A 27,000-nucleotide genomic window follows, 5' to 3' on the forward strand; every position below is an offset into this window, starting at 1 on the left:
GACCCTGCCCAGCCGAGTTAGTGAAGGGAATGGCCGAAGAGGAAAGAAAAGTCAAGATTTGGTTCAAGCTGTCCCTTTGTTTCCTGGCTTCTCTGCTTCTCACCGTATGGGGGTGGCTTATCATTTCGGCACTCTTCACAGGTAGGACCCCCTTTTTGTACATCTTATGGTCCCATCCTTTGCCTTACTGAATAAAGAAGGTTTCCATACGGTGTTTAACAAATTAATTGCTCTACTTGCTCTTTGCATCCATAAACAGTTGAGCCCAGAGCTATTCACTCCCAGCCTTCAGGGGCCACAAACGGGTCAGGTTTCCGGGATAGCCCTAATGAAGCTGCATATGAGAGATCTGCATGCACATCTTACGCATGTTAATTAGGGACATCCTGAACACCCGACCTGCAAATCAATCATGCATGCCCTCCGAGGGCTGGGAGTGGGCACTACTGTTTTAGCCCGACGATTCGAGGGCAGAGGTGCGACAGCTGCTGCGTTTCCATCCTGCTAATGCAGAATACGTAGAACCCCCCCCCCCCCCCCCACTATTTTATAAAATAGTGGCCTTGGCATACCTGCTCAGCTGATCATTAGTTAAAACTGAACAAGGTTTTCTGGGTTAATGACTGAAAGCGGAGCTTCCCCACAGCCAGCTGGCTTTTCCGAATATCCACAATGAATATGCAAGAGAGAGTCCCAGTACAGGCGCGTGCTCACTGTGGGGATCCCGAAACCCGACCGATACTGGGATCCCTGCAGGTGCCAGAACCGTTTACCAGCGGCCCCCCGAGGGCACGATGACTCGGGCTCCATTTCAGGGCACCGCGACCCAGTTAATGCCATGGGCCGCCCTCCGTGCCGCTTGCTCCTTAATGGCGGGGATCATCTTCTTTTATCTGTCTACTTTCAGTTTGTTGCTCATCCAGGCTACCACTTACCCTCAGATACTTAGAAATAAAACTCGCTGTGTGTTAGGGCAGGGGGAGCAGAGCTCCCCCCGCCCCTCTTCCTCCAGGCATTGGACAGCAAGCCCTTGTACACTTTGGGATCATTTTTCCCAAGCCTGATTGGAATAAAGATATTGCCTTGAGCTCTGCACCCCCTGGGTAGTAGATCAGAGCCAGTCTAAGCAGCTGTGAACGTGAGAGGAGTGAAAGCCATGGCCAGTGTGTTTCACCGCCCTGGCATGCATGAATCACAGGGCAGGGTGGTGAACATTATCCAGGTAGGTTAGGCAGAAGTCAGCTATGATCTGGGACCTTTTGGGAGCAGCCCTTGGATATTCTGATTTGCTTCCTCTCAGTTTCTTCGTTTAGGTGACGATAAGCAGGAACCATGCTGAGCCCGGATTTTGTTTCTGGTTGTGCTAATTTCCTTCACATGCATGGTATGGGTTTGTACTTTACGGTACTGGTGGCATTAATACTACCTTTGTGTACATGCCGGCCTGTCTGATAGCTGTGCTGTGTGATATCGGAAGGTGGGCAGCCTGGGAAATGATCTACACTCTGTTGGTTGCTAAAAACCAGAATGTTTTCTATTTACTCCACAAATTTAAGTTATTTAGTGTACCAAGATAGCGGAAGAATAATTAAGTACCTGCTTGGTGATGGTTTCGGTAGGGGCGTGCAGGGGAAGCATTTTTATATCCCTTTTTGTTTTCATGTAATTGACTATTTTCGTTTTGCCTTGTTTCAAGCTTTTTAGCATGCTTAAATGAAATGAAACAGCAAATGCCCTGATTTCCCTGTCTTTTTTTAAAAACAGCACCCCTCCCAGCTGTTCAGTGTACCGCACTGGCACATGGTGGGCTCTCCATTCCAACTGCGTGCAAGCCACCGACTCGCCAACTCATCTCACCCAGACCTAGGGTGTGCAGGTGGCCACAATAAGTTCATCCCTAGCTTGAGCGTGCTGGTGCTCAGTTGTCTGTCTCGCTTTCCCACTTTCTGGCAAGAGCTTTCCAGTAGCAGTTATCTGTGGGGCACCAACCGCAGCTTTTGGGGGAATCTGGGATGAGCTTAAAGACTAGACCCCCCCCCCCCCCCCACCAATAAAAATCCCTTCCCCCTACAACACAGCATTGCAATGAATTTTGCATAGTTGCCAAATTTCAGATTTGCACAAAATCTCCCTGAGTTTTCCACCACTCTGCCAAGGATTCCACAAAGATGACTTGAAACATTTTTTTGGCAGTTTGAAATAGTCTGTATTTGCCCCAGACAGAAATGTAGTGCTAGGCATTAGCTTAACTAAAATCAAATTGTATCACCTAAAAGATGTGAGTGCTGTGAGGTGTTTGAATAATTCTTTTAAATCCAGCCGTTTTTGTAACTCTGTATTTCACTCAGTTCTAAGTTCTTTACAATATGAACCTGCGCTCCTGGATCACATCCTTCACATCTGGATCTGTGGAAGGGATTTTCTCAAAAGGACGCAGGTGCGCTCAGCTGGAGAGGGGTTTTATAAAGAAGCCATGGCTGTAGCAAAAGGTGCACGGAATCAAATAAACTAGCACAAAAGGAAACCGACAGCAGAGAATAAAACCAAACGGGGAGCCGGGGAGGAGGCAAGTGGACGTTTTGAGCAATCTGGTCAGTAATGGGACTTTTAAACAGGGATTCTGTCTTCCTCCATGAGGTTTGGGTTGGAAGCTGGGACCCTAGAGATCTTGGCACTGTCCCCCTCTCTGTCTCATCTGGGAAGCAGAGAGTCTGTGTTTGTTTAGTACTGACAGCAGGATGAGTAGAATATGGATGAGACAGATGTTTGTGCATTGGTTTTATCAGGTGCTCAATCCAATACCAAGAGGGGCAGAATCCTTATTAGAAATGGAAGGACCTGTACTTGCCAACCAGTAAGACTCTTGTTCATTTTAATCTGCCCCTGCTGAGTAGTGCAGCTAAATATACCTTCTCCTAATGAGCAACACAAGCATCTACTTTTTAGCATTGAAAAAAACAAAATTTTCGGCTACTGTTGCCCAGGGCCACTGCCCCATACTTGTGTAGCATGGATGAATGCAGCCTAGAAATGAGCGCTGCCCGATTGCTCAGGCCTTCGTGGGATGCTGAGAGTTTGTAGCCCAGGTTTCACTTCTTTGTGCTTGCTGGGAATGGAGAGGGGAATTGTATAAGAGCTCCGTGTAGGGCTAACATGGTACCCACAGACTTTATCCTGGATTTTCAAAGAGGTCTTGTGCACCTAAGTTTGCTGTGAAACTTTGCAGGTTGTTCCGGTACGCACAGGCACATAGAATGTTACATCTGCCCCCAAGCACGAGGAACTTTCAAAAATAAAACACGTGTACGTAAATGCCTTCCCCACCACTGGAATGCCTCATGCTCCTACAGGGGGTTGCACGCTTTACACGCCAACCCCCTAATTGAGGATGAAAGTGCCACTTCTGCACATAGAACAGGGTTTTATGCAGTTAAGTTGCTTTTAAAATCAAGCTCAACATGCCCGGGGATATGAAATAGCATAAAGATAAGCAGCCTGCAAAGGCAGGAGAACAGAGGAGCGGGGGAGTTGAGCTGCAGTTTAATAGCGTGTGATGTATCCTCTTCAGTCTCTAGACTACGAGGATCTGGGATTCTGGCCGTGAATGCATCAATGCAGCACAGCAAACCGTGAGTCATGCGCTTGTGCTCCCTACTTAAATCTATCTCTAGACCCAAGTCGGCATCTTGAAATCCAGCTTGGCAGGATGGGGAAGCTCTACCAGACCTAAGGCAACACCGGGTCTGCTCATCGCCTGCGGATTGTCCTGCACGGTGCTCACCAGCAGAAAGAAATAGGACTTGAGAAGAAAAGGGAAGAGCAAAGCACACTGGTGTGCAACCAGAAGGGCCACATGCAGAAAAAGAGATTTGTATACCCATCCAGTCACCCTGTGCCTTATCACAACAGAGGGTGGCGTGTTCCGTACAAACTTTTCTAGCTTTTTCATTTTTTAATAGAGAGAATTTACGATAGCAAGAAAATGCCGCCCTCCAGAATGCAGATTATGCTGTCAACCTAAGCGCTCAGCTGAGAGAAACCTAACACACGCATCTCAGATTGAGAGGTGGCCTGCATCAGGGTCCGGCAAAGTCAAAACTGCCAAAAATGGGAGCAGACTACTAAGTAGAAATCGCATAAAGGTGTTTCTGTTTGCTAACTTTTATTGTACATCTGGATTTCTTTTTCATAGATTCCATTCCAGCACCCACCACTGCCCCTCCACCCTGCCCCTGTCAGAATAATGGAGTCTGTCAAGTTGGAGGCTGCCTGTGCCCGATTGAGTGGACGGGAACTCGGTGTGAGACTGGTAAGTAAAGTCCGCACCATGGGCAAGGCAACGAAACCCCAATATTCTGGGCATCCCTAGTAAGTTACTGAGCCAAGGTCTCCAATAGAAGCTGAAGGCACAGGTGGGAAATCGGGGGGATGTGAGTTTGCAGCACAAAGAGAGAGAGGTTTGACCGTCCGCCCTCTAGGAGGGGGCTCCTCAGATTGGGTCTTCAAGGGCCGTAACCCAGTCGGGTTTTCAGGATTTCCACAAAGAAACTGCATGAGACAGGCAGCCCTTGCAAATCGATCTCATACATATATTTGTGGTGGAAATCCTGAGGACTGGATTTGGGGCCTGAGGACCAGATTTGGGGACCTGTGCTCTAGGAGCTGGCTAGGGAGGAGTGGGACAGATTCCGAGCAGCTCCTAGGACCCAGGGATGGTCTTACTCTACTCTTCTAGTTCATGCCTGGATTTCCTTGTGCTATATACCAGGCAGAACAAATCATCTCCACGGTCATTTTTTCCCTGGAACATCCTGTTTTTTGGGGGGGGTTTCGCAGCATTTTTCATCTTAATCTAGCATTCTTGGTCTGCTTCTTTGCTTAACCTAGATAGATTTGCCCCTCCTAGTTTTGTCTGGCCTGTGATTTGTTTTGGAGGAGTGGAGCAAGGCTTTGCGGCTTTTTATTATTATTCTTTACTTTTCCCCCTTACGCTCTCCATCTTTGATTGCCTCTTTCCCTGGGTCACTGGTGCTCGTTGGCAGCAGCGACTGCCACATTAGCCACAGCCGTTTTCCCTGCCTAGGCCTCGGTGGCATGCCCAGGCCTGAAGGACCCCCCCCAGCCAGACATAGCCCAGATCCGTTTTGAGCCGTTTGGATAAAATTAGGGGAGCGCGTGCAGATGGCAGAGAGCACAGTCTCCTACCAGGAATGCATCTCTCTCTCTCTCTGTTTTTCCAAATAATGTTTGCTGGTTCCTACTGCCTTGCAGAATTTGTTTCTGGGCTTTTTGTTTGGTTGGTTTTTACTGTCTTGTTTTCTTTTTCACAGCCAATTTCTGCGAGAAATCTTCTTCCCATGGATTGACTTTTGACAGAATTGTTGTTGGCAGATACGGACATTCCAGAGAAACATGTGAACCCAGCACGTTTAATGGTGACTGTAAACCCCATCCTCCTTGTCCTTCCTCCCACCCTCTTACAGTGCCCTTCTCAAGGGCACAAGCCGGGGCAATGCACAGTTCCCCTGGCAGGTCCCTTTTAATTCTTCCTCCTCTTGCTACGGCCAGATAAGGCCCCCTCCCCCCCCCCCCATCCTGAATTTTTGGCTGGAAATGTTAAGGAACATCTAGGTCTCAGGAAAATGTGGTTCTTTGTGTTTTCATTCAACATGGCGGTGGTGGGTCTTGTCAGAGAGCATTAAATGTGATCCTTGTTTTAAAGCTGGAGCTGTGAAGGCAACTCGGCTGTGTACACGGAGGGACGGATTGCCGGTTTTAGAAGACCCAAGAATTCAGAACTGCAACGAGAGCCTTGACTCGCTGAAAGACCAGGTAACTGATTAGACTGGAAGCCAGGGCATGAATGAGAGTAGTCTGGGACGTCCCCAGCACTGGCGTAAGAATTAAGAATGCGTCGTGCGCTCCAGAGCTTTTCGCCTCTAGGCCACTGCTTCAGATTATTGGTGGCTGAATGTGGCAGTGGCCTTAAGTGAAATGGGTTGGTGGTATTGGGCCAGATGCCAGTGTACAATTGGTCACATGAACAAAAATTGCCACTAAACTGGCAGCCCTTCTGGGCAGCTTCAGGGCATGGAGACTGGATGACCCTCTCGCCCCCAGCGGGGGTTGAGACACATTGGGGACGGTTGTACTGTCACTGACGATACTGTGCCTCTGTGGACAAACGGAGGACTTGATTATACAGTAGCCATCACAACCACTAAATTCAAACAGGAAATGGTTGCATGTGTAGCCAGGAGAAGAACCAAACTGGGTTATTTTTTAATCCAAGCGTTTTTCTGACTCAGGATGGTAATGATTTGGATTTATGCAGTGCCTTTTGTCCACAATAGATTCTAAAGCACTTTGACAAGTAATACTTCGGAAACATGCCTGCAGCCATCTCTGGGGTGGAAACTCTGATTAATTTGCGTGAAAGCATCCAGAGAATAATGAAATGTTTATACAATTACAGTGGAATAACCTGTGGCACATGGAAATCAAGTGACTTGCTCAAGGTTGTACAGAGTCCATGGAGAGCAGAACTTGAATTTGTGAGTCTGAGCAGCTCTCCCAGTACATAAGTTCATTACAGGTTCTCAAACCAGTCCTCTGGGACCACCAGGCCAGCCTTAATGAATATGCACCGATGTGTGCACATCTGTCCTATGCACATTCATTGGGACTTGCCTGAAAAGCAAACTGGCAGAGCTGAGAACCACATCTACCAGCGTCTCCTAGATTTGGCCTGCTAGCCGGCCCAGCACAACTGGGAGTGCATACCATGCATTTTTGGCAGCAGGAGTTCAACCCACCAGTGGCTGAAGGAACTGCTGGCCACCGGTGGAGCTCAATCCACCAGCAGCTGAAGAAGAAGAAGAGAGAGGCTGCTGGTGGTTGAAGGAGAGGCCCGTGTTTTTTGTATGTGTGAGCAGGCTCGCGCACAACTTCGACTTCCCCACCCACCAAGCAGGAATGCCATTGGGCATGGTGGAGCTCATCCCACTACGACCCAATGACAATAGGAAGCCCTGTATGTATGTGTGTGAGCTTGTGGTGTGTGAGAGCCTGTGTACCTGTGAAGTGTCTGTGTGTGTGTTTGTGAATGTTTGTGAGCCTGGGAGAGCCTGTGTGTCACACATAGGCTCTCACGGGCACAGACACACACATGCATAATGTATCTGTGAGGGAGAAGGAGCCTGAGAATGTGTGAGAGAATGCATGCGTGTGAGAGGGAAGATAACATTTGTATGGCCCTACCTCCCCCAATCCACGATGAGCTCAGGGTGACTGGAAATCATAAGATCCCAGATATGGAGAGGAGCAGATTTTTAAATCCTTATTAGTTTTAATTATTGAGTGTAATTTGATGTTTCTGCTCTTTTGAAATATTTAATTTTGGGGGTAAAGTAGAACATTTTTTAATTATTTGATTTTTTTCTTCATCAGATGTTTTGAAATATTTTATTGGTGTTTGGGATATTTTGGATACCCTTATTCATTAACTGGTTTGAATATTTATTCTTTTTATGAATTTGATTTTACTATTATGATTGATGTTTTATATTTCTTGATTTTATTATTTAATGTTTTATGAGAATGGTAATGTTTCTGTTTTTCCATTGTTGCTCTGCATATAGAAGCTGGCTTGTTGTGGGTTCCAGTTCAGTTCTTCTCAGCACATTTCTGTTTTATACTTTCCGATCTCTTTATTCTGTATTTGGTGAGAGTCTGTGTGTTCTGCATATGTGACTGAGGTGGGGGGGTGGGAGTGTGTCAGTTTTTAAAAATAAAGATTACAGGAGGGAGCTGGGTTTGATTTGATGGGCTGGGACAGAGACTGAATGAATCGGGGGGGGGGGGGGGGGGGGGGCCAGCACAGTAATTTCTTCGCACAGGGTAGCAAAAAACCTCGCACCGGCCCTGCCTACCAGTATTTATTCCTTGAGATGCTTCTGGACCCCAGCCTTCCAGTCTGTGGTGTTAATCGTTGGACATGTGAAATATCTAAGACAGGAACAGCTGGAAACCCTGTGTGTGTGTAACACCTTGCACCTCCAAAGCTTCACTGCTACTCGGTGACAATACATAGGGTGGCCCTTGGGGACTTGGTTATTGGATAGAGGCAGAAGTGAAATGCTGGTTTGAAATACCTTATTGTACAGGAGGACGATGGACTAATGGAAATCACAAATACAGCATAATCAGTAGAGAGAAAATGTGAGCTATCACTTCAAGCTGATCAGTGACATGAAAGGAAATTTGTCCATTCAAAATAGCCGTTCATTCAGAATGCTTCTCAAATAATCGTAATAAACTGTACAGTCCCTCGACACGGCCTAGGGGCTGCAACTGGTACAACCAGCGAGGAAATCTCACATGATTTCTGGGGTGGCTTAACAAGGTCATGGAACATGAAGGTCATTGGAACATGTGGGAGGTTCACGCGTCATAAAGCATGTCCATACATGACATAGAATTATTCACACAAATATGGCAGCGTTTTCTGTTCATTGTTTGAGCATTTTGAATAAATGGCTATTTTGAATGGACAAATGAAATTTGCCATCACTGAGCAGCTTTTTTTTTTTTTCCTCTATGAAATACCTTATCCCATTTTAACATTTTCTCTATTACGAGGAGAGCAGGGTTTGCTTCAGAACAAGTCTCTGTGACAAATCGACCAGAACTCTACTCAGTGACTGGGGTGTCCCATGTGTGGGGGCATTGTTTTCAGACTGCGAGCAGGATTAGTTGTAAGTTGTTGTCTGAGTACGAAGGGCCAGTCCATGAGCGGTGGTGGTGCCTTACTGGGCCAGCCTGGTCTCTGTGGAGCAGTTAGCAGGAAAGGGGTTCTGTCTGTCGGTTGTAGTCATGAGCAGAACTGTCCGACTGATTTTGTTTCCGATTGGAGGCTAGTCCCTTATTTTGACACCCTCGGGTAGTGCATTTTGATACCTGCATGCTGATTTCAATTGGAAGAAGCAGGACTACAGCTACCCCAGTGCACTGGCACGTAACATTGAAACATCAGAATTAGCAAACAGTTTTAGTTGGCACTTCCGACTCACTATTAACATCATACAATAATCCTAAAATAGGGCGTTAGATGCCCTGCTGGGAGCCCAGAGTCTCCCTCACATTCTGCCTCTCTCATTCCATGAAACCTGTCTTATCTTTTTTTTTTTTTTTTAAACAGTTAGAAGGATCTCCGACTAGTGAGGAGATTTTGCAAGTGGCCAGCAGCACTCAGCTGCTCACCTCCCAGCCAGAGCAGCTGACGGCACAGAACATTACAACGGCGGCCGAAACTGTCCAGAAGATTCTCGGTGGTATCGCCAGGTCCCAAGAGCAGGTGGGCTGGGCAGGATTCTGAGACTTATAATTCTTCATGTGCACTTCAGACGGTTTTAAGAAGCCATTTGAGGTGGAGATTGCTCTATGCCAAGCTTGCCATGTCTACCTTATTCCTTGCTCTCCCACTGCACAGCAGGACCTGAGGTGGTGTGCAGTCCATCCTGACGGCAGCCACAGGACCTGGTCAGGGCCTGGTTTACAGCTGGCAGGCCTCAGCCTGCCCTCTCTCGCTGGACTGCATGCTATCAAGTTACAATGCAGCAGCAGTAAAAACAAGAAATAATCCAGCTTCTGCTTCCAATGTCTTCCTCTGCTCTCTCATTCGGAACCAAACCGGAATCCAGCTCAACATCCCGCTCTTGCCTTAAGATGGTGGCCATGGGAATTCCATTCTGAGGACAGCATAGCACCATCTTGGGTTAATATCTGGGACCTTCATCTCTCCCTTATCCCCCTGTGTCCTGAGACTGTGGGCTGAGGGCTCCTGGGGAACTCCTAGAATAGAGCAAGTATACCCTTCCCTACTCCCAGCAGGCCGCCATGGATAGCACTGCAAAGTGGCTTTGCAACCCAAATACGTTTCCCGGATGGTTCCATGCTATCGGAGACAGGCCGAGGCAGTCCTGGTGTGTCCCCCCCCCCCCCCCCCCCCCTCAATTGCATTTCTGTGCTTGGAGATTTCTGCTTTTCAAAGAGAAATTGGGAACTACAAATCTATAGATTAAATGGGTCAAAGATCAGCTTCAGCCTGTCCATGATGTGAAGCCCTTACTTGGACCCAGTACTGCCACTACTATTACTGCTGCACGACACATGCAGCGCTGTACAAACACACAAAAAAGAGAGTCCCTGCTCAATAGAGCTTACAATCTAATAAGTGCTCCCACTTGATAGCAAACAAGGGTAAAGCTGGTGGATCAAGTTAAGTCTGCGGTATTGCAACAGAAAGGGAGCGTGGGCAGACTCAGTCTGGAGATTCTCACCTGTGTGATGCTTCCACTCAGCAATCAAAGACTGCCCTTGGGATATTTGTAACATTATTTCAAATCGCTTTTACAAAGAAATGCAGAATAGTGCTATTAGTATCACTGCCACAGTATTATGGGATAATGAGTCATTTGGATTGACTGGAACTGTACATCTAAGGCCTATTTTGTCATTGATATCCAATAGTATAATCCTAGCTCAGTGGAAATTAAGAACCTTGCTTGTAACATTTCAATATGACTAATTAGAACAATCAGATTGGTGTGTGCAGTGGGATCTACTGGACTAAATACTTTCCACTTGAACTCAACAGGTAGCTGCTGCAGCGGTGGCTACAGTGAGCCAGATCCTGAATGCCAACGAGTCTGAATTTCTTTCAGAGAGCAGCAGCCTTGACAACGTTACACGAAGGTACGGACGATCTACCTTGGCAAAGCGCTGAGTCGTATATGCATGCAGTACCCTATGTTCAAAACTGAAAGTAGTTTCTGTTGTAACCTTCCTGGTGGCACTCGATTAACCCAGTGATGTTTGAGAGAAATGATTATGGCTTGAGTAGCTAGTTATGTAGTGCAACCCTCTTTTTGCTAATTCTATCTTGCTTCCAGAGGAAAATGGGAGCTCTGACCTGCCTGGACGAACTCAGAGGCCCCAAGCTGCTGAAAGCAGTAAACTCATAGGTGCAAACATTCATGAGTGCCGTAAAACTTCCCCAGACAGCACAAGGTGCACACTGCTTATTTTTGTGTTAGTTTTGTTCATTCATTCAATAAAACGCCTTTCAGCAGCCAATCAAAACGTTGCTTCAAGAAGAAACATAGACCACCAGTAACACATACATAAAGCAACAAAAGCCATGATAGAATTTCTATTAAAAAGATATTCCCATTGTAGCACAGACTACGTTCAACAGCGTAACATATAGTTAAATAGCTGAAAGAAAATCATCAAGTCGTGCCCTCTTCTGATTGCCTGACAACTCTGTGTACAAGTTAATCCAGGGGAAGGTGATGACACTCTGCATCTGCAGTGAAAGAAACTCTTTCCCGACAGTGATCAGCTCAGAATCACTGGATGATTTCTTTTCCCTTGTGCGTAGTTATCATCAGACCCACCAATGCCTTTGTCCTCTAAAACAGTGTCCAGCAGTAATACTGAAAAGTGAATGCTCTTTAACCTGAAACCTTTCCCCAAACACAACCCACCAATAATAATTCTGTTAATAGAACTGTTTCAGAATTGAGCACGCCATCTGGATCCCACAGAAAATAATTTGCCCCATGGAGGCCGCCTGGTATACTAGAAGTTCTAGTGTTTGTCAGCAAAATGGAGTGAATTAAGAGCAAAAATCAATATTTTCCTGGATAGCTGTATTTGCAAAACTGAGTTTCTACACAGTTGTCGGAACCCACAGTCTGCCGGACAGTATGGTTGCAATTTGTCAGACAGCAATATGTGAGTCTGTGCTTCATCCACAAACGCTCGGCCAGTACATCATGAAACACCGGCCAATGGCAAGCTACCTCTGACAGTACTTGATGTCATCAAGAGGTGCTCTCCATTCACTGCATTTGAATGGATCCACCTGAATCTACAGTGGGGAAAATATAACCAATAAGATTTTATTATTTTAAAAGAAAAGTCTGTTTTTATAAGTCCCAGGGCAGCTCAACATAGACTGTCTGTCTGTTGGAGGATTCTGATTCATTTTTCAGTACTTCGATCTATTGGGCCTCCCAGTTTGCCTGAGGTGTGGGTCGAAATACTTTAATGCAAACCCTGCCACGTGTCACCGTGTCCTGAATCTCCTAACACACAGTGTGCTCTCTGGAGAGCGTGCTCAGGTCTGTGTCAAAGCCCTCAGCTCCTCAGTCACCATCTAATGAACACCAATCCAAACTTCTACGGGTGGGTTCCACAGCCACAGAAATGATGACACGTGTCCTTCCCCCCTCCATTGCAGCTTGACGAAGACCCTTGAGGATTTCTCTGTGGACGAGAATGCCACCTTGCTGGTACAGCCCAACATTGCGGTTCAGATGGTACAGGTGACAGCCCAGGATGCCTCTACAGGAATTCTCTTCTCTGCACTGAGAGGTGAGCTGTATTTATTTTAGCCCAAAACAGAGGCTATTGGGCGCTCTGGCATTAGAGTGTGTGTGTGTGTATGTTGTGCTTCCGGTAGAAATTTCTCCGATGCAATAAGCTCAAATCATGTGACTGTGACACAAGATCTTTGGACTAAATTATCAATGTCTTCATTGATCTGTTTGGGTATAATGACCATATTTGGATACGGGAAATTTTAGTGACATCCAACAAGTGTGATTTCTCTGAAGTCCTACCTGGCGAATCAATATCGGTCTGTGACTGCAGATCATATTCACCAATGGCCTAGGGCTGCTAATCGCAAAGAACCTTGATCATGTAATACAAAAAGAAGAGGCATTCCCAGCAACGCTAAGGGAGATGAGTAGATACGGATGTTTCCAGCTGAAGTAGGAAAGGGTTGTAAATATAGAACTAAAGCTGAAATGAAGCAGGATCCTCCATGACACGAGCTGAGAGTGGCACTCCTGTACCTGGGCGGTAGGTTGTAGCACTGCAGAGTATCTGTGACTTGGTTTGGCCACTGTTGAAGACAATATGCTGGGTTCGATGGACTTTTGTCTGACCCAGCATGGCAGTTCTTATGTTTGCTTACAGCTAGATAGATTGGCGGGCATACGGCAACTGAGCTTGAAAGTCCCCAGATATAAGGAGGTGGAGATGAGCTTTCCTCCTGAAAGCTGGATGCCAAGCTTCAGCAGGTCTTTATTTGGGTTGCAAACTATATGAGAATCCATGACCTTTTGTCTTTTTTTTTATTTTTAGTGCCTGGTAATGACAGTGGGTTGATACCCAACAGAATTAATTACACGACTGCCTCCGGCCTTACAATTCACCCTGCTGCGGAAGTTCAGATCTTCATCAACGTTACCGGAAGTACGTTTGTAGCGAGGCATTAGATACATCATCAATATTGCTGTGGGGTGAAGGGAAGACGGAGAGCCATCCACAGTCAAAAATAGTGCCCTGCAACCCTTCCAATGAACCAAAACTATTTGATTGTCATGGCTTGCAGGGTTGTCTTCTCTCTAAAGATTGTCATTATGTAAGACTGAAATCATTGACTGCAGTGGATAGAACTAGCTACATTGTGCTTTCCAGTCATATCTGCTCCATTTACCCCTCAAAATAATTTTCTCTTCTGCTGTGGTACTGCATTGAGAAGATGGAATACAAAGATCAGGATGTTTTCCTTTCGAAAGACAACATAAGCAGCCTCGTCTGATGAGGTTAGCTAGGAAGCTACATGGCCCACATTTCCTTTTCCATTTTCATTGCGTGATAAATGAGGATGTAAGAAAATGAACAGATGGGATTTGGGGGGGGGGGAGCGTTGGACTGGTAGTTTCCACCTGCCCCTTTTAGGCTTCCAGCTTAATTGGTATTGACCTTTTACTGAGGTACTGGTGCCAAGAGCCTTCATTTGCAACTATGCAGGATTTCCCCCCATCCCTTCCATCTAGCCCAGCTGTTGGACTGTCCTCTGCTAGGGATCACAAACGGCTGTGCCCTCCGGAACCTGTTGTGTGCGTACCCTGAGTCTGTCCACTAGGTGTCACTGTTGTGGGGAGATCTGGAGCTCAGTTATTGCACCACCCTCAACTCTGTGTCATCCCCAGTTCCAGCCAGGCCGAGGGGCAAAAGCCAGATCCAGGCCTCAAAATGCAGGTCTCCCACCTAGAACAGTACTTCTTGGGCATCACAAAGGAGCTTTTACACCAGAAGGGCAATTTAGAGATAATTGTTCGCAGAAGTAGTTTTGGTAAATTTTACACACAGACCTATGAAAATGCAAAATTTATAAGTGTGTAAATGTAACCCTAGCCCCTACCAGCTTTACGCCTGGGTATGCCTTGGCTCAGCCCAGGCAAACTGCACATGAATATGACCAATGCACGCAAGTTTGCCAGCGTATCAGGCGGGTAGTTTTGTAAAAGGCCACGTCTGTATGTTAAAATGCGGTTTCAGCTGGCCAGCCCCACTTCTGTATGTTAAAATGCGGTTTCAGCTGGCCAGCTATCTGCTTGCAGTTTCTTATCAGCTCTGCAGCTCTCGGCAAGATTCTCTCTTTCCATAAAATAATTTGCATGGGGCTCTTGGGGGGCCTCTCTCAGCGCAGTCTGAATGAATGGGCATTTTCTCTCCTGTGACAGAATTGTCTATGTTGTCCTACGCAGGCTCTGATCTTGGAAGAGTAGGTTTTGTCCTTTATCAAAACGACCGATTCTTCAACTCAAGAACTTACAAGAGAAAGCTGTCTTACAGCCGAAGGGTCATATCTGGCCGAGTTGCTAATGGAACCTTTAACAATGTAGAGCTGGCCTTCAGTGTTCCGGTAAGTTCTGGCAATATTATTGTTCAAATGAGTCAGTAAAATCAGTCTTGTGCTTGCCCAAATTGCAGCAGGGCTGTTTGGAGGAATAGATGAAGCATAGAACGTTACTTTTGATTTTAGATTACTTCCCTTGACCTCCAGGAACAGGGAATGGTCCATTGGTGGAAGGGACAGGTCGGGAGGCTATACAGGAAGGAATTTTTTGAAAACAAAAGATTGAAATATTATTCGTTTTTTGTTTCATTGTAGAAACGAAGGGAAATGAAGCAGAAAGTGTCAAGAAAATTTTCTGCTTCGTTTCTATCCCTACTTTTATACGACAATGATAGGAGGAATTGGGGCTGCTGGGAAGGCTATTGTAAAAAAAAAAAAAAAAAAGCAAACAATGTTAGGAATTATTAAAAAAAAGAATGGTGAATACAACAGAAAATTTCATAATTTAGACATTTTATATGCCATTGTTCCATGTCAATGCCTCTGTATCACTCCATGGTGAGACCGTATCTTGAATACTGTGTGCAGTTCTGGTCGCCACATCTCAAAAAAAAGATATACCGGTAGTTGCACTGGAGAAAGTACAGAGAAGGGGTAACTAAAATGATAAAGGGGATGGAAAGGCTAAAGAAGTTAGGGCTGTTCAGCTTAGAGATAAAGGTCTACAAAATCATGAAAGGACTTGAACAGGTAAATGTGAATCTGTTATTTGCTCTTTCGGATAATACAAGGACTGGGGGGCACTCCATAAAGTTAGTAAGTAGCTCATTTAAAACAAATCGGAGAAAATAATTTTTCACTGAATGCATAATTAAGCTGTGGAATTCACTGCCAGAGGATATAGTTGTGTTAGTGTAGCTGGGTTTAAAAACGGTTTGGATAAGTTCCTAGAGCAGAAGTCCATAAACTGCTATTAATCAATAAGGATTAGTAGCTTGGGATCTATTCATTTAGTGTTTGGGTAATTGCCAGGTACTTGCGACTTAGATTGGCCACTGTTGGAAACAGGATGCTGGGCTTGATGGACCCTTGGTCTGACCCAGTATGGGAATTTCTTATGTTCTTTATGCATCCCAGGGATACCAGCGAATTTTCAAAGTGCTCTTATGTGCCTGCTGGCTTTAGCCCTGCTGAAAATCACCCTCATAAAGAGATGAGATGTGTTGACCCCTATGGGTCAGGCTCCTTAGTGAACCCTCATTGTCTCCTCTCCCATCCCAGAATGACTCGTCTGTTTCTCTGTCTGATCATGCCTGCGTCTTCTGGGATTATGCGCTCAGCGACTGGAATACAACGGGTTGTGCCAAGGCCAGCGGCGCGTTTGGGCTCCTGCGATGCAGCTGCAACCACACCACAAACTTTGCTGTATTAATGGTAATCTCTTCTTTATTTTAGCCACCGTTTTCCTTCTCTCTTGATTTTCCTACACTACTGCTAGTAACAGAAATTGCTGTGACTGATCCATTGCCATGAGGTTGTTGCACCAACACCGGTCAACATTGATTAAGATGACTTGTGATCTGAGTGTTTTAAACTCCTGCGTTCCTTTCTAATTAACTTTTCTAAACTTACAAAAATGATCATTTTTATCATTAATTTTTGCATTTTTCAAATGATCAAAATGTTTTTTTTAAACTTGAGATTCAGAGGCATCAAGCCTCTGTAGATATAACCAGGCAACAAGTACCACAATAATTACAAGCAGGCATGGGACAGATGTATGCAAATTTGGGGACCCTCAAGAACATAGCGCTGCGCAAGTCAATCTTGCTAATGCTAAGGAAGATGTATGAACACATCAAAGTAGAATCTGGAAGACTGAGGCTTAATTTGAGTTCAGCAGGAAACTTGGATTCCTCCACCCCAGGTCTGCTAGGGAATTTTTGGATTCTCTTTGGATCTTCTTCAAAGAAAAGTTTGCCGAGCTGATTTAACCAACCTTTTGAAATGTTGATGGGTTTGTCAGGCTGTTGGACAAACCTGTTCTAAAGAAGTTCAGCAGTTCTGCCTGGTCATCCCTAGAAAAGGTCGGGAGGACCCCCTGAGATCCATGCAAGTGTCATGGAGGGAAACATTTAAACAAAATGGCCTCTAGGGAGGTAGTGTCCCTGGTCTGTTCTCATCTCTCCACTTGTTGGATGCAAGTTTTGTGTTGATACGCTTCCCCATGATCTAATTACAGAAAGAAAAGGTAGACATGGAGGATAGCACTGGGGGACTCTAAGGCAGCCTCAAAATAGTACTCGCTGGCCCGCACTTGCCAATGTCCTGCACTCATCATGTTTGATCATGTTTCTTTTCCAGAGCTTCAGACCCAATTATGCTTACGCTAAACCACTGGAAATTGTGTCCTATGTTGGTTGTGGGCTCTCCATTCTTGGGCTAATAATAAACCTCTTATTCCACATCATCACCAGGTAATAAGGAAGGAGATCTATTGGAGGCTCAAAATTTGATTGATATTTATTATTCTGTGAGCTGAAGGAAGGCAAGTACTTTAATCTGTACGAATAACCTTGGCAGGTTTTACTTGCACGGGTAGGCAAGTAATGTGATGGTGTATCAATTCACTTAAATATGTAGAAATGAAGGTCACCAAGAAGACTGTAGGTGGGACTTTTTTTTTTTTTTTTTATTATTGGACGCATGTAATAGATTTGTGACCAGCTTTCGAGAGCCATGCTGCTTTCATGAGTTCAGTGCAAAACGAGGCAAGGATTGATGATGATCTCAACATACCAGTAAATCTGTGAGTCAATTCATCTTGGGCTTCATGTTCTCAGGCACATGCATAAAACCCATTTTTGTGAGCGCAAAGGTGTACATACTTTTACATGCATGTTAAACAGATATTCCTGGGGAGGAGGGGGAATAGAACTGATGCATGTACTTTTAGTTTTTGACAGGATGCATATAACAGCGTATGTAGTATGTTGAATCTGCTTGGGTGCAGGTGTGACATCCCCACGTATATACCCAGCATGACCTGCCAATTTTCCAAATGGACTTGAGCGCATCAGCTCAGTTTTAAGATTGCCCTCTATATATTCATACCTCCTCATCCTTGGCTTCTTTTGCACTGACCTGGTGAAGGGGGCCAAGCTCTCAAAACCTCATCACAGACGTAATAAGGGTTCCCAAGGAAAATGTCTCGTGTACAATTTGTTTGTTGTTATTTATTTCCTCAGGGAATGGAGAAACTTTCAAACTAAATTGGGAAGAGTTGGTGGGTGATGACCAAATTAGAAACAGATACCCCAGAGCGGCACAAAGGGTGACGGTGTGTAGGTTTGTGCATATACCAGTGGCACTGGGATGACATTGGACTGTCAGATCAAGCCAATGCTTCAATAGAAACGAAAGGTTATGCCACTTGAGCTAAGAGATAGCAGGCTTCACGTCTTTACAGGGCTGCTGGTTCCTCATGGGTCCGGTTTATAAAAGGATTTCTTTAAAGGCACAGAATGGAAGAAAAACACATTTTTGGGGACAAGGATCTAGCTGATTAATGGCGTTTCACTGCGCAGCTAGGGTTAGCTGCTTTTAAGCATTCCTGAGGGCGTAACTTGATCTGGGGAGTAAATGACACGTGGAATTGAATTGAATGTTTCAAAGTGATGTACATAGTTTCCTCTGTGCACCTCTCCTGCAGACATGGGAAGGACAGAGTACATCCCTGAGACCACCATGGTGGATGGCTTGTTGAAAATTGCCTCTATATAAAACTAGATCTCAGCTTTTACTTTTGAAATGTTGACTTAATGCGAACATTCCTTGGCTGTCCTGCATGTGATCAGTTCTGGATAGGTTTTACTGCTAGAAAGTGGAAAAGTAAAATACTGCTTAGAGTGATATTGCAAAAACACCTTACCTGTCTCTTATTGAAAAATAGCAAAATAACTCCAATGTTGATCCCATATTTAGCTGTAACCTTGGTAGCCTGTACACATGATAGGGATAGCACTTGATTGGCTGATTCTTTCCTGCTTTTGGTTTGCTTTTTAATCTCATCAGCTCATTCTTGCCTTAGACTGAAGACCAGGAAGTCAAAGAGGACTTCAGGGTCCTGGTTGCTGGTGAACCTCTGGACATCCATGCTGGTCTTCAACATAGTCTTCATTGCTGGAGTGGGAAACGAAGATGGCAGAGAGGAGGAACATAAGGTTAAAGCCGACACCGCCAACACTGTTCCTAAGTCCGACATAGAAACCGTACCCGAGAATCCCTTCTGCACAGCTGTGACGGTCCTGCTGCACTACTTCTTGTTGGCCACCTTTGTGTGGACAGCAGCCTATTCAGTACAGCTGTACCTTCACTTGGTCAACAGAGTTGTACAACAGCTTCCAAAGTATTTCAAACTCATGTCAGCGATTGGATGGGGTAAGAAATGTGACAGAGTCCCTAAACCTATGTGGCAGTGGCTGTTGGAAGGCAGCTGAACAGATCTCTGCTGTTTCTTGCCCTGAGCGCACCGGCCCGTGAGCTGGAGGGGATGCTTATCTGCTCGATGGGGCAAGCATTATAATAAAATACTGCTTCAGAGGTGGAGTAGGGGCCCTGCCAAAAGAAGGAAATGGGAGACGGGGGGGGGTAGGCAGGGAGCTCCAGAAGGCCAATGGGAACTTGACTAAGTTCTGGAGGGCCAGAGGGAGTTTGAAAAATGCAGGAGGCATGCGAGAATGGAAGAGCGGACATTCTCTGTGGTTGGCTGCGAGTGTGCGTTCTTCACTTGTAGTCATGGTGAGTTGCAGCTTGGGAGCACAACTTCTGTTTTATTTATTTATTTTTTTAAAGGCTCCATCTTAAAAAAGAGATGAATAACATTTTTTGGTGGAAACCTCGCATTAGCTTCCCAACAGGAAGTGATCCCCCTCTCCCCAGAGTATTTGGGGCAAGCCCATGACATGAACCTTGTCCCATTACTTAATGGTATAGCAGTTGGCAGGTGGTACCTCGAAGCTGCGCAAACCCCAGGATTGCTGTTTTCACACAGTTTGTGTAGATGCATTTATTATTTTTTATCTTGTTTGTATTAACCAAATTCTTTGTATCATTTTATAATCATTTTGTATTTTTATAGTTCCTTTTAATTTTATTCATTTTATAGATGGTAAATTTGTAAACCGTCATGATTGTCTTTCAGAATGACGGAATATAAAAGTTTTTTGAAATAAATAAATACATAAATGCATTGTCGGCGCCCCTCACTCAAGTATTTTAACTGTTTTAGTGTTTTCAGTTACAGTAGCCTAGCTGCTGCTTATTTTGCTTATGCAGAGCCTGGCGTAAGGATATTAGAAGATGAGCTGGTGTCTTGTGAACTGCATACACAGTGCATTTGACAATACTACTATTGCTCGGTGCAGTAACACGTTAACTAATTCATGTCTTTTTGTTACTCAGGCGTCCCAGCTGTAATTATTGCTATAACGTTGGGGGCTACTTATAGAGTAGACAATCCATTAAACTACCGACAGGAAGAGTTGTAAGTAGATTCAGTAAATAAAACCTTTTAATGAAAGAAAGTTGCTTGTCAGTATGCTACCACTATGAAAAACTGCCAGTATTGACTTTTTAATAAGAACCATTGTTGAGTGATATTTGTATGTGCTGTTACAAGGGATCTCCATAAATGCTGCAGAAGCAGCCTTCGTAGCCCTTGGGGATAGGAGGGCTTGAGTGTAGGGGGTAGAAGGAGTCTCAGCCATCGCTAACAGAGTAAAACATGCTGGCCAGACTCAGGATGCGAGGGAGCAATGGTTTTTGGCTCCCAGCTGAGGACTGTCCCTGTGATGGCTGGGTTAGATGGAAAGGGAATTAAAATTGGGTGGGGAGAGGTAGAGGGAAACTCCTTCATAGCTGGATAAATGGAGACTCATGGTGTCATAACCTGGCGTAGGAGCTGCTTCCAGTTCAGCTGGCATTCCAATCGAGGAGTGGGAGGAAGCTGCTGAAAAGGTATCTTAAGTTATCACTTCAATAGCAAAAACGTGCTTCCTGGCATCGTCGTTCTGCATGCTTTACTTAGCATAATCCATGCCTACCTGCAGGCCGTAATGATAGAATGGTTTCAGAGCACATTCCCAGGATTTGTACCCAGCAAACTAAGTCCTCGTGAGACTACATTTCTCTTGCAGGTAACACTGCAGTGTGTTCTGTCCTGATTTTAGGGTGGCTATACCCAAGTTACTTTATAGAGTGGCTACTATATAATTGCTCGTTGCATTCATTTTTTCAATGTATAAAACCTTACATGGTACAACTCCAGAATTCATTAGAGGCTCAATGAACAGTTCTGGCATTGATATGATTTCCAGTAGATTGATCATGAAGGTTGCTTGTAATCTGCTAGGCTTTGGTCTTTTATCGCCATGACAGTTGGGTTTTATTTTATGGATTCCTGGAAAGCGATGATATTGTTGAATGAATCTACAGAATGGCTTTATGCCATACATAAGAGAGGCCATGCTAGGTCAAAGCAAGGCCCATCAAGCCAGCATTCTGTCTCTGACATTGGCCAGAGTGGGGTGAAAAATCTCATGAATAAAAGGGGCGGAGCATACAGAATATGGAGTGGGTCATAGCCCTTCAAAACCAGTTTGACCTGCAAAGAAGATGACCAGCAACACCTTTTTCAATGGAAGAAAGTTCTAGAACCAGGGGTCGCACTATCAGACTCAAAATAGATAGTCATAGGATTAAAATCAATAAATCTTTCTTCAAAGAAAAGGTGGTGGATGCACGGAACAGCCTCACGGTGCCAAAAAGAGTAACAATTCAAGAAGATTTGGGATAAGCCCAGAGGATACCCAATTATGTGGAAGTGAAATACAAGTCAGAGATGGGTTCTACTGTACTGAACCAGGAATGAAACTGGGAAGACTGGATGGGCCTTAATCTGCCCTTATATCCTGTGTTGTTCTTATGGGGAATATTTGAAAGCCAACAGATAGATCAATTAGACAATATGTTAATGCTTGGTAATTATAGAGAAAAGCCTTATATTCAAATTTAAAAAAGAAAATTTGATTGGATTTTAAAAAATTTATTTTACTGTTAATGTTATAAACCTTCTTAATGAGGCTACATATGTACTATTAATGGCCATTTTGAAGAAGTGGATAATTTTGTGAGGGTTTGAGAATGTGAACACATGGTTAAGACAGAGCAGTTGCATAGTTGACATAGCAAATGGTCGGTGTGGTTTAGTATTAAGAACATAAGAAATTGCCATGCTGGGTCAGACCAAGGGTCCATCAAGCCCAGCATCCTGTTTCCAACAGTGGCCAATCCAGGCCACAAGAACCTGGCAAGTACCCAAAAACTAAGAAGATCCCATGCTACTGATGCAATTAATAGCAGTGGCTATTCCCTAAGTAAACTTGATTAATATATTGATCTGTAAATTGTTGACAAATTTGCCATGCTGGTCAATTTCTGATTCTCTTTTTTTTTTCTAGTTGCTGGCTGGCTGCACTGGACCGAGCTGGGAAATTTGACATAACCAAGCCAATGTTATGGGCATTCCTTTTGCCCGTGGGGGCTATTCTGGTCCTTAACATTATCATCTTTGTCACTGTCATGGTGCAAGTGATATGTAAAGAGAACAAGAACCTGCGAAGGTAAAGGAGGTCTAGGAAGGGACAGAGTGACGAGAAATGCAAACCAAACCTTGGTCCCAACCAAGACTTTTGCTTGCATTGCCAGGGTTAAAAGGAATCCTATAAAAGAAAAAAAAACATCTTCCATTATTTGACTTAAAAAAAAAAACAACAAAAAACCAAAACATGTAGATTATACCAGAACCATCTCCTAGTTGCTGGTTTCATATTCAAAGCAGGTGGTTAAATAAGATATTTGTAATTCAAGAATGTGTTCTTATCAGCTAAAATAGACTTAACCTCCCCTAACCTAGATCTCCAAAAATGTTCACTATATAAAATAAAACAAGCATTGTGTTCAGGGCCCAGAGGATGCTTCAGATAAGTAACTGTATCTTTCTGCTTCCTGCTCTGTTGTAGCACGAAGAAACAGTCAAGACTGAAGAAGCTGTTGACGTGCCTCTCCATGGCCGTGCTATTGGGAATCACCTGGAGCATGGGTTACTTCATGCTGATAAACCAAGGGGAAACTAATTTCATCTTCAGTTTACTTTTTTGTATTTTTAATGCCACTCAGGTAAATATTCTTATTCTGTCATCCAGTTCTATGACGCTAGGCTCAACTACTACCTAGGATTGCAAGAAATATTGAGCCTCTGTAAGCAGTGACCACCTTCTGTCCAGAAGAAAGTTAAATGTTACACATTTTGCTCAAGAAAAATAAACGCAACAGCCATCACTGTGGACTGAGATGACCAACTATGTTGCGTTTCATCTGGACAGGCCAATCCTGGTCTTATCCCCAGTGCATGGATAGACATAGCCCAGCCTTTTCTTAGAAAAATCCATCCATGCAATGGGGATAAAACCTGGCTTGGCCTGACCTGTTGCCGATGATGTGAATCCAGGGTGGCTTTACTGATGTTTGACCTTTGCCTATTCTGAAGGATGCCAGAGCCTGGACACACCCAGGTCCCGGAGGGCTCGGGCAAAGAACGCGGAAAGTGCCTGAGGACAGTGGCCAAAGTGAAAAGGCATATGTCAAAGAAACAAGTACCTCCACAGCACTAAGAATGCAAAACCTATGCAGAGAAGACCAATCCCAAGGCTTTATTTGGCAATGTTAAAAGGGCAGCTGGGAGTTCTGCTCTTACCAGCCTCCTGGAGAAGCAGAAGAGCTGGCACAGGTCTTAGGAAACGCACTGCGTAGCATGCGCTGGACACTGTTCCGCTTCTGAAGTACAGGGATGGGCTTCAGCTGACGGAGGCCCAGGTGCAAACGATTTTAGGCAGCCCCCCTCCCTTGCCAATTTTTAAGTGTCCATTCTGGACCCATCCACAAACAAAACAGCAGCTCCCTGGTATTTTAACCATTTACCGCTCCTTTCATTCTGTTTGGTCTCACATAAACACACTATAAAGCTCTTCCAGCCACAAGTAAAGATAAACTGAACTATTACAGGAACTCCCCTTGGCATGGGGGTTCCACTGCACCTCCCACCCCACACTTTCCCCCTGAGCTCTGTCAAGACGTCTGTACAGAGTTTTGCTCTGTGGGGTTTTTTTTTCCATGTTTGCAAATAAATGATTGGATTTAAATATATCTGCTCAGAGCCTACATCCTTGGACCATCTTAGAATGATCTGTTTCACGCAACATCATGCTACATTTGAGGCAATCTGCTACTTCCCCTTCCTTTGGTGCTCCAAGAGAGGCTTTCAGACCAGTGACATGTTCTAGAATTTACGAGCGGCAATCCAGTGAAAATTCAAAGGAGGGATGTGTGGCTGCTTCGCCTCCCCAGTGTGGGTTTATTTAATTTTTTTTATTTTTATTTTTTGTGGCATGCACGTGTTCCGCAGCCAAGAGTGCCCCTTGTGGTCATAGCTGGAACAGTGCAGAAGGATGGAGGGATACCATAAGTGAAGGCCACGTGGGTTAAGCATTTCTGGTCTTCATATATATTTAAAACAGAGAAACTTCAGAGGCTTAAAAATGCAAACCGCTTTTGTTTTTGCTTGGAAAGTTTGAGCTGGGTCCTGCTGATGCGTGGTAATAACTCGGAGCTCTCCTTTTCACCCCCACAGGGTCTGCAGGTTTTCATTTTACACACTCTGAGGAACCCAGTCTTCCTGAAGAAGGCGGGTGAGATATTTGACAGAATCTCCCCTCCCAAAATCCGGCTCTATCTGCATTCAGACAAGTATTCTATGCTGTCATCATCATCCACCTGGAGCACACAGGAACACTACAAACAGCTTGGTACAGATTCCAGTCAATTGTCAGACTGAGGTGCCTTCTAGCAGTACTCGCAGGCCCCAAAAGAGTACAATGAAAAGCCACAAGGGCTGGTCCCCTATCTGTGCCCTTCATGACCTGGGTGGCACAGGCCAGCGGTGATTTTGATTGGCGGCACAACACCTTGTCTTAAGAAACCTTGTTGCCACCTTGCAAGGCTTCCCGTGCTTTGATTTCTGACACTGAGGATTTGCTGGACTTTAATATTTGCTGCTGTAGTATGGGAGAGAGGAGCAGTTACCCCACCGAAAGTGCACCATATGCCATGCGCACTGCTCTGATACAGTTTGTATTCAGAATTTCTGTAATAATGCGGTGTAATCCATAGGGAAACTACTTGGCCACCTCAGGTTTTTTTTTTTTTCATGCTAAAGTAGATGAGATTTCAGAAATTTTCATTAAAAGCATGAAAACCGTCTGTTTGCAGTCCTACTTCTCCTGCAAATCCTACAGCATTTATTTATTTACTTGTTTAATTTTATATTCTGATACAATCATACCGGTTACAACAACATAAAATCAATAAAATACATAACATTAAAACCATAAGAGAGTACATTAAACTTGACTACTTAAAAGAGCAACTAAAATTCAAAATAGTCCAAACACACAAAAGGCCTTTCATCGAAACATAGAAATGACTCATCAGGCACCATCCTCCAGACTAGGGTTGGGAGCTTAGTTGCTCCACTTTCTTTTGTCCAAGTTTCCAGATCTTGACCATTTTTTTTTTTAAGGCCATTATCCCAGCCTGCTTTTTGCTTTCTTGTTTGCTGTCTATCATGCCCTCCACTTCTAGATTAGCTGAGTTGCTACCAGAAACTCAGAGGAAGACTAATGAATCTCATGTTCCTTTTAGTCAGATCTACTGTTGGCGTTCTTCCACCTCCCATCATCTCATGCATCCTTTCCTTCCAGGAAATATTCAGAATTTTTCTATAAGCATCACATTTCAACTGCCTGTATTGACTGTGTGAACCCTTTATTATATGTCATGTCTATACCCTATGACTGAGAAGAGGAATGCAGCTATGCAGCCTGATACAGGTCCAGCCAGGCTGCAAATCGTAAATATTTAAAAAGGGATCCAGGGGGGATCCAGGAAACTATAGACCAGTGAGCCTGACTTCAGTGCTGGGAAAAATAGTGCAAACTATTCTGAAGATCAAAATCACAGAGCATATAGAAAGACATGATTTAATGGAACATAGGCAGCAAGGATTTACCCAAGGGAAGTCTTGCCTCACAAATCTGCTTCACTTTTTTGAAGGAGTTAATAAACATGCGGATAAAGGTGAACCTGTAGATGTAGTGTATTTGGATTTTCAGAAGGTATTTGACAAAGTCCCTCATGAGTGGTTTCTAAGAAAACTAAAAAGTCATGGGATAGGAGGTGATGTCCTTTCATGGATTTACAAACTGGTTAAAACACAGGAAACAGAGTAGGATTAAATGGTCAATTTTCTCAGTGGAAAAGGGTAAACAGTGGAGTGCCTCAGGGATCTGTACTTGGACCGGTGCTTTTCAATATATATATAAATGATTTGAAAAGGAATACAAGTGAGGTTATCAAATTTGCAGATGATTTAAAATTATTCAGAGCAGTTAAATCACAAGCGGATTGTGATAAATTGCAGGAGGACCCTGCGAGACTGGAAGATTGAGCATCCAAATGGCAGATGAAATTTAATGTGCACAAGTGCAAAGTGATGCAAATAGGGAAAAATAACCCTTGCTGTAGTTACACGATGTTAGGTTCCATATTACGAGCTACCACCCAGGAAAAAGATCTAGGGGTCATAGTGGATTATACATTGAAATCATCTGCTCAGTGTGCTGTGGCAGTCAACAATCAAACAATGTTAGGAATTATTAGGAAAGGAATGGTGAATAAAATGGAAAATCTCATACCTATGTATTGCTCCTTGGTGAGACTGCACTTTGCGTATTGTGTACAATTCTGATTGCCGCCTCTCAAAAAAGATATAGTTGCACTGGAGAAGGTACCAAGAACAGCAACCAAACTGATAAAAGGGATGGAACAACTCCCCTATGAGGAAAGGCTAAAGAGGTTAGGGCTATTCAGCTTGGAGAAGAGACAGCTGAGGGAGGATATGATAGAGATCTATAAAATCATGAGAGGTCTAGAATGGGTAAATGTGAATAGGTTCATTACTTTTTTGGATAATAAAGTTAGGGGGCACTCCATGAAGTTATCAAGTAGCACATTTAAAACTAATCGGAGAAAATTATTTTTCACTCAATGCACAATTAAACTCTGAAATTTGTTGCCAGAGGATGTGGTTAGTGCAGTTAGTG

At 44.3% G+C, this 27,000-nt stretch overlaps 1 protein-coding gene across 3 annotated transcripts; it reads left to right on the forward strand.

Annotated features, from left to right (window-relative positions):
• On the forward strand, window positions 1-25,099 carry ADGRG7 (adhesion G protein-coupled receptor G7). 3 transcript variants are annotated; one of them, XM_029578828.1, is made up of 16 exons: window positions 1-141; window positions 4,193-4,309; window positions 5,331-5,435; window positions 5,723-5,832; window positions 9,200-9,355; window positions 10,658-10,755; window positions 12,308-12,441; window positions 13,219-13,329; window positions 14,631-14,788; window positions 16,004-16,156; window positions 17,087-17,199; window positions 18,813-19,162; window positions 20,186-20,267; window positions 22,243-22,404; window positions 22,804-22,960; window positions 24,471-25,099. In XM_029578828.1, exons 1-16 carry the CDS (start codon window positions 30-32, stop codon window positions 24,672-24,674), a joined length of 2,322 nt encoding a protein of 773 aa, XP_029434688.1. In that variant the 5' UTR covers window positions 1-29; the 3' UTR covers window positions 24,675-25,099. The 3 variants fall into 3 exon arrangements, with proteins under 3 accessions (XP_029434688.1, XP_029434690.1, XP_029434689.1); XM_029578829.1 differs by lacking the exon at window positions 1-141 and adding an exon at window positions 1,312-1,384; XM_029578830.1 differs by lacking the exons at window positions 18,813-19,162; window positions 20,186-20,267.
• The last annotated feature ends 1,901 nt before the right edge of the window (window positions 25,100-27,000 follow it).

The sequence above is a fragment of the Rhinatrema bivittatum genome, chromosome 15, assembly GCF_901001135.1.
Source record: "Rhinatrema bivittatum chromosome 15, aRhiBiv1.1, whole genome shotgun sequence".
Classification (NCBI taxonomy): Eukaryota; Metazoa; Chordata; class Amphibia; order Gymnophiona; family Rhinatrematidae; genus Rhinatrema; species Rhinatrema bivittatum.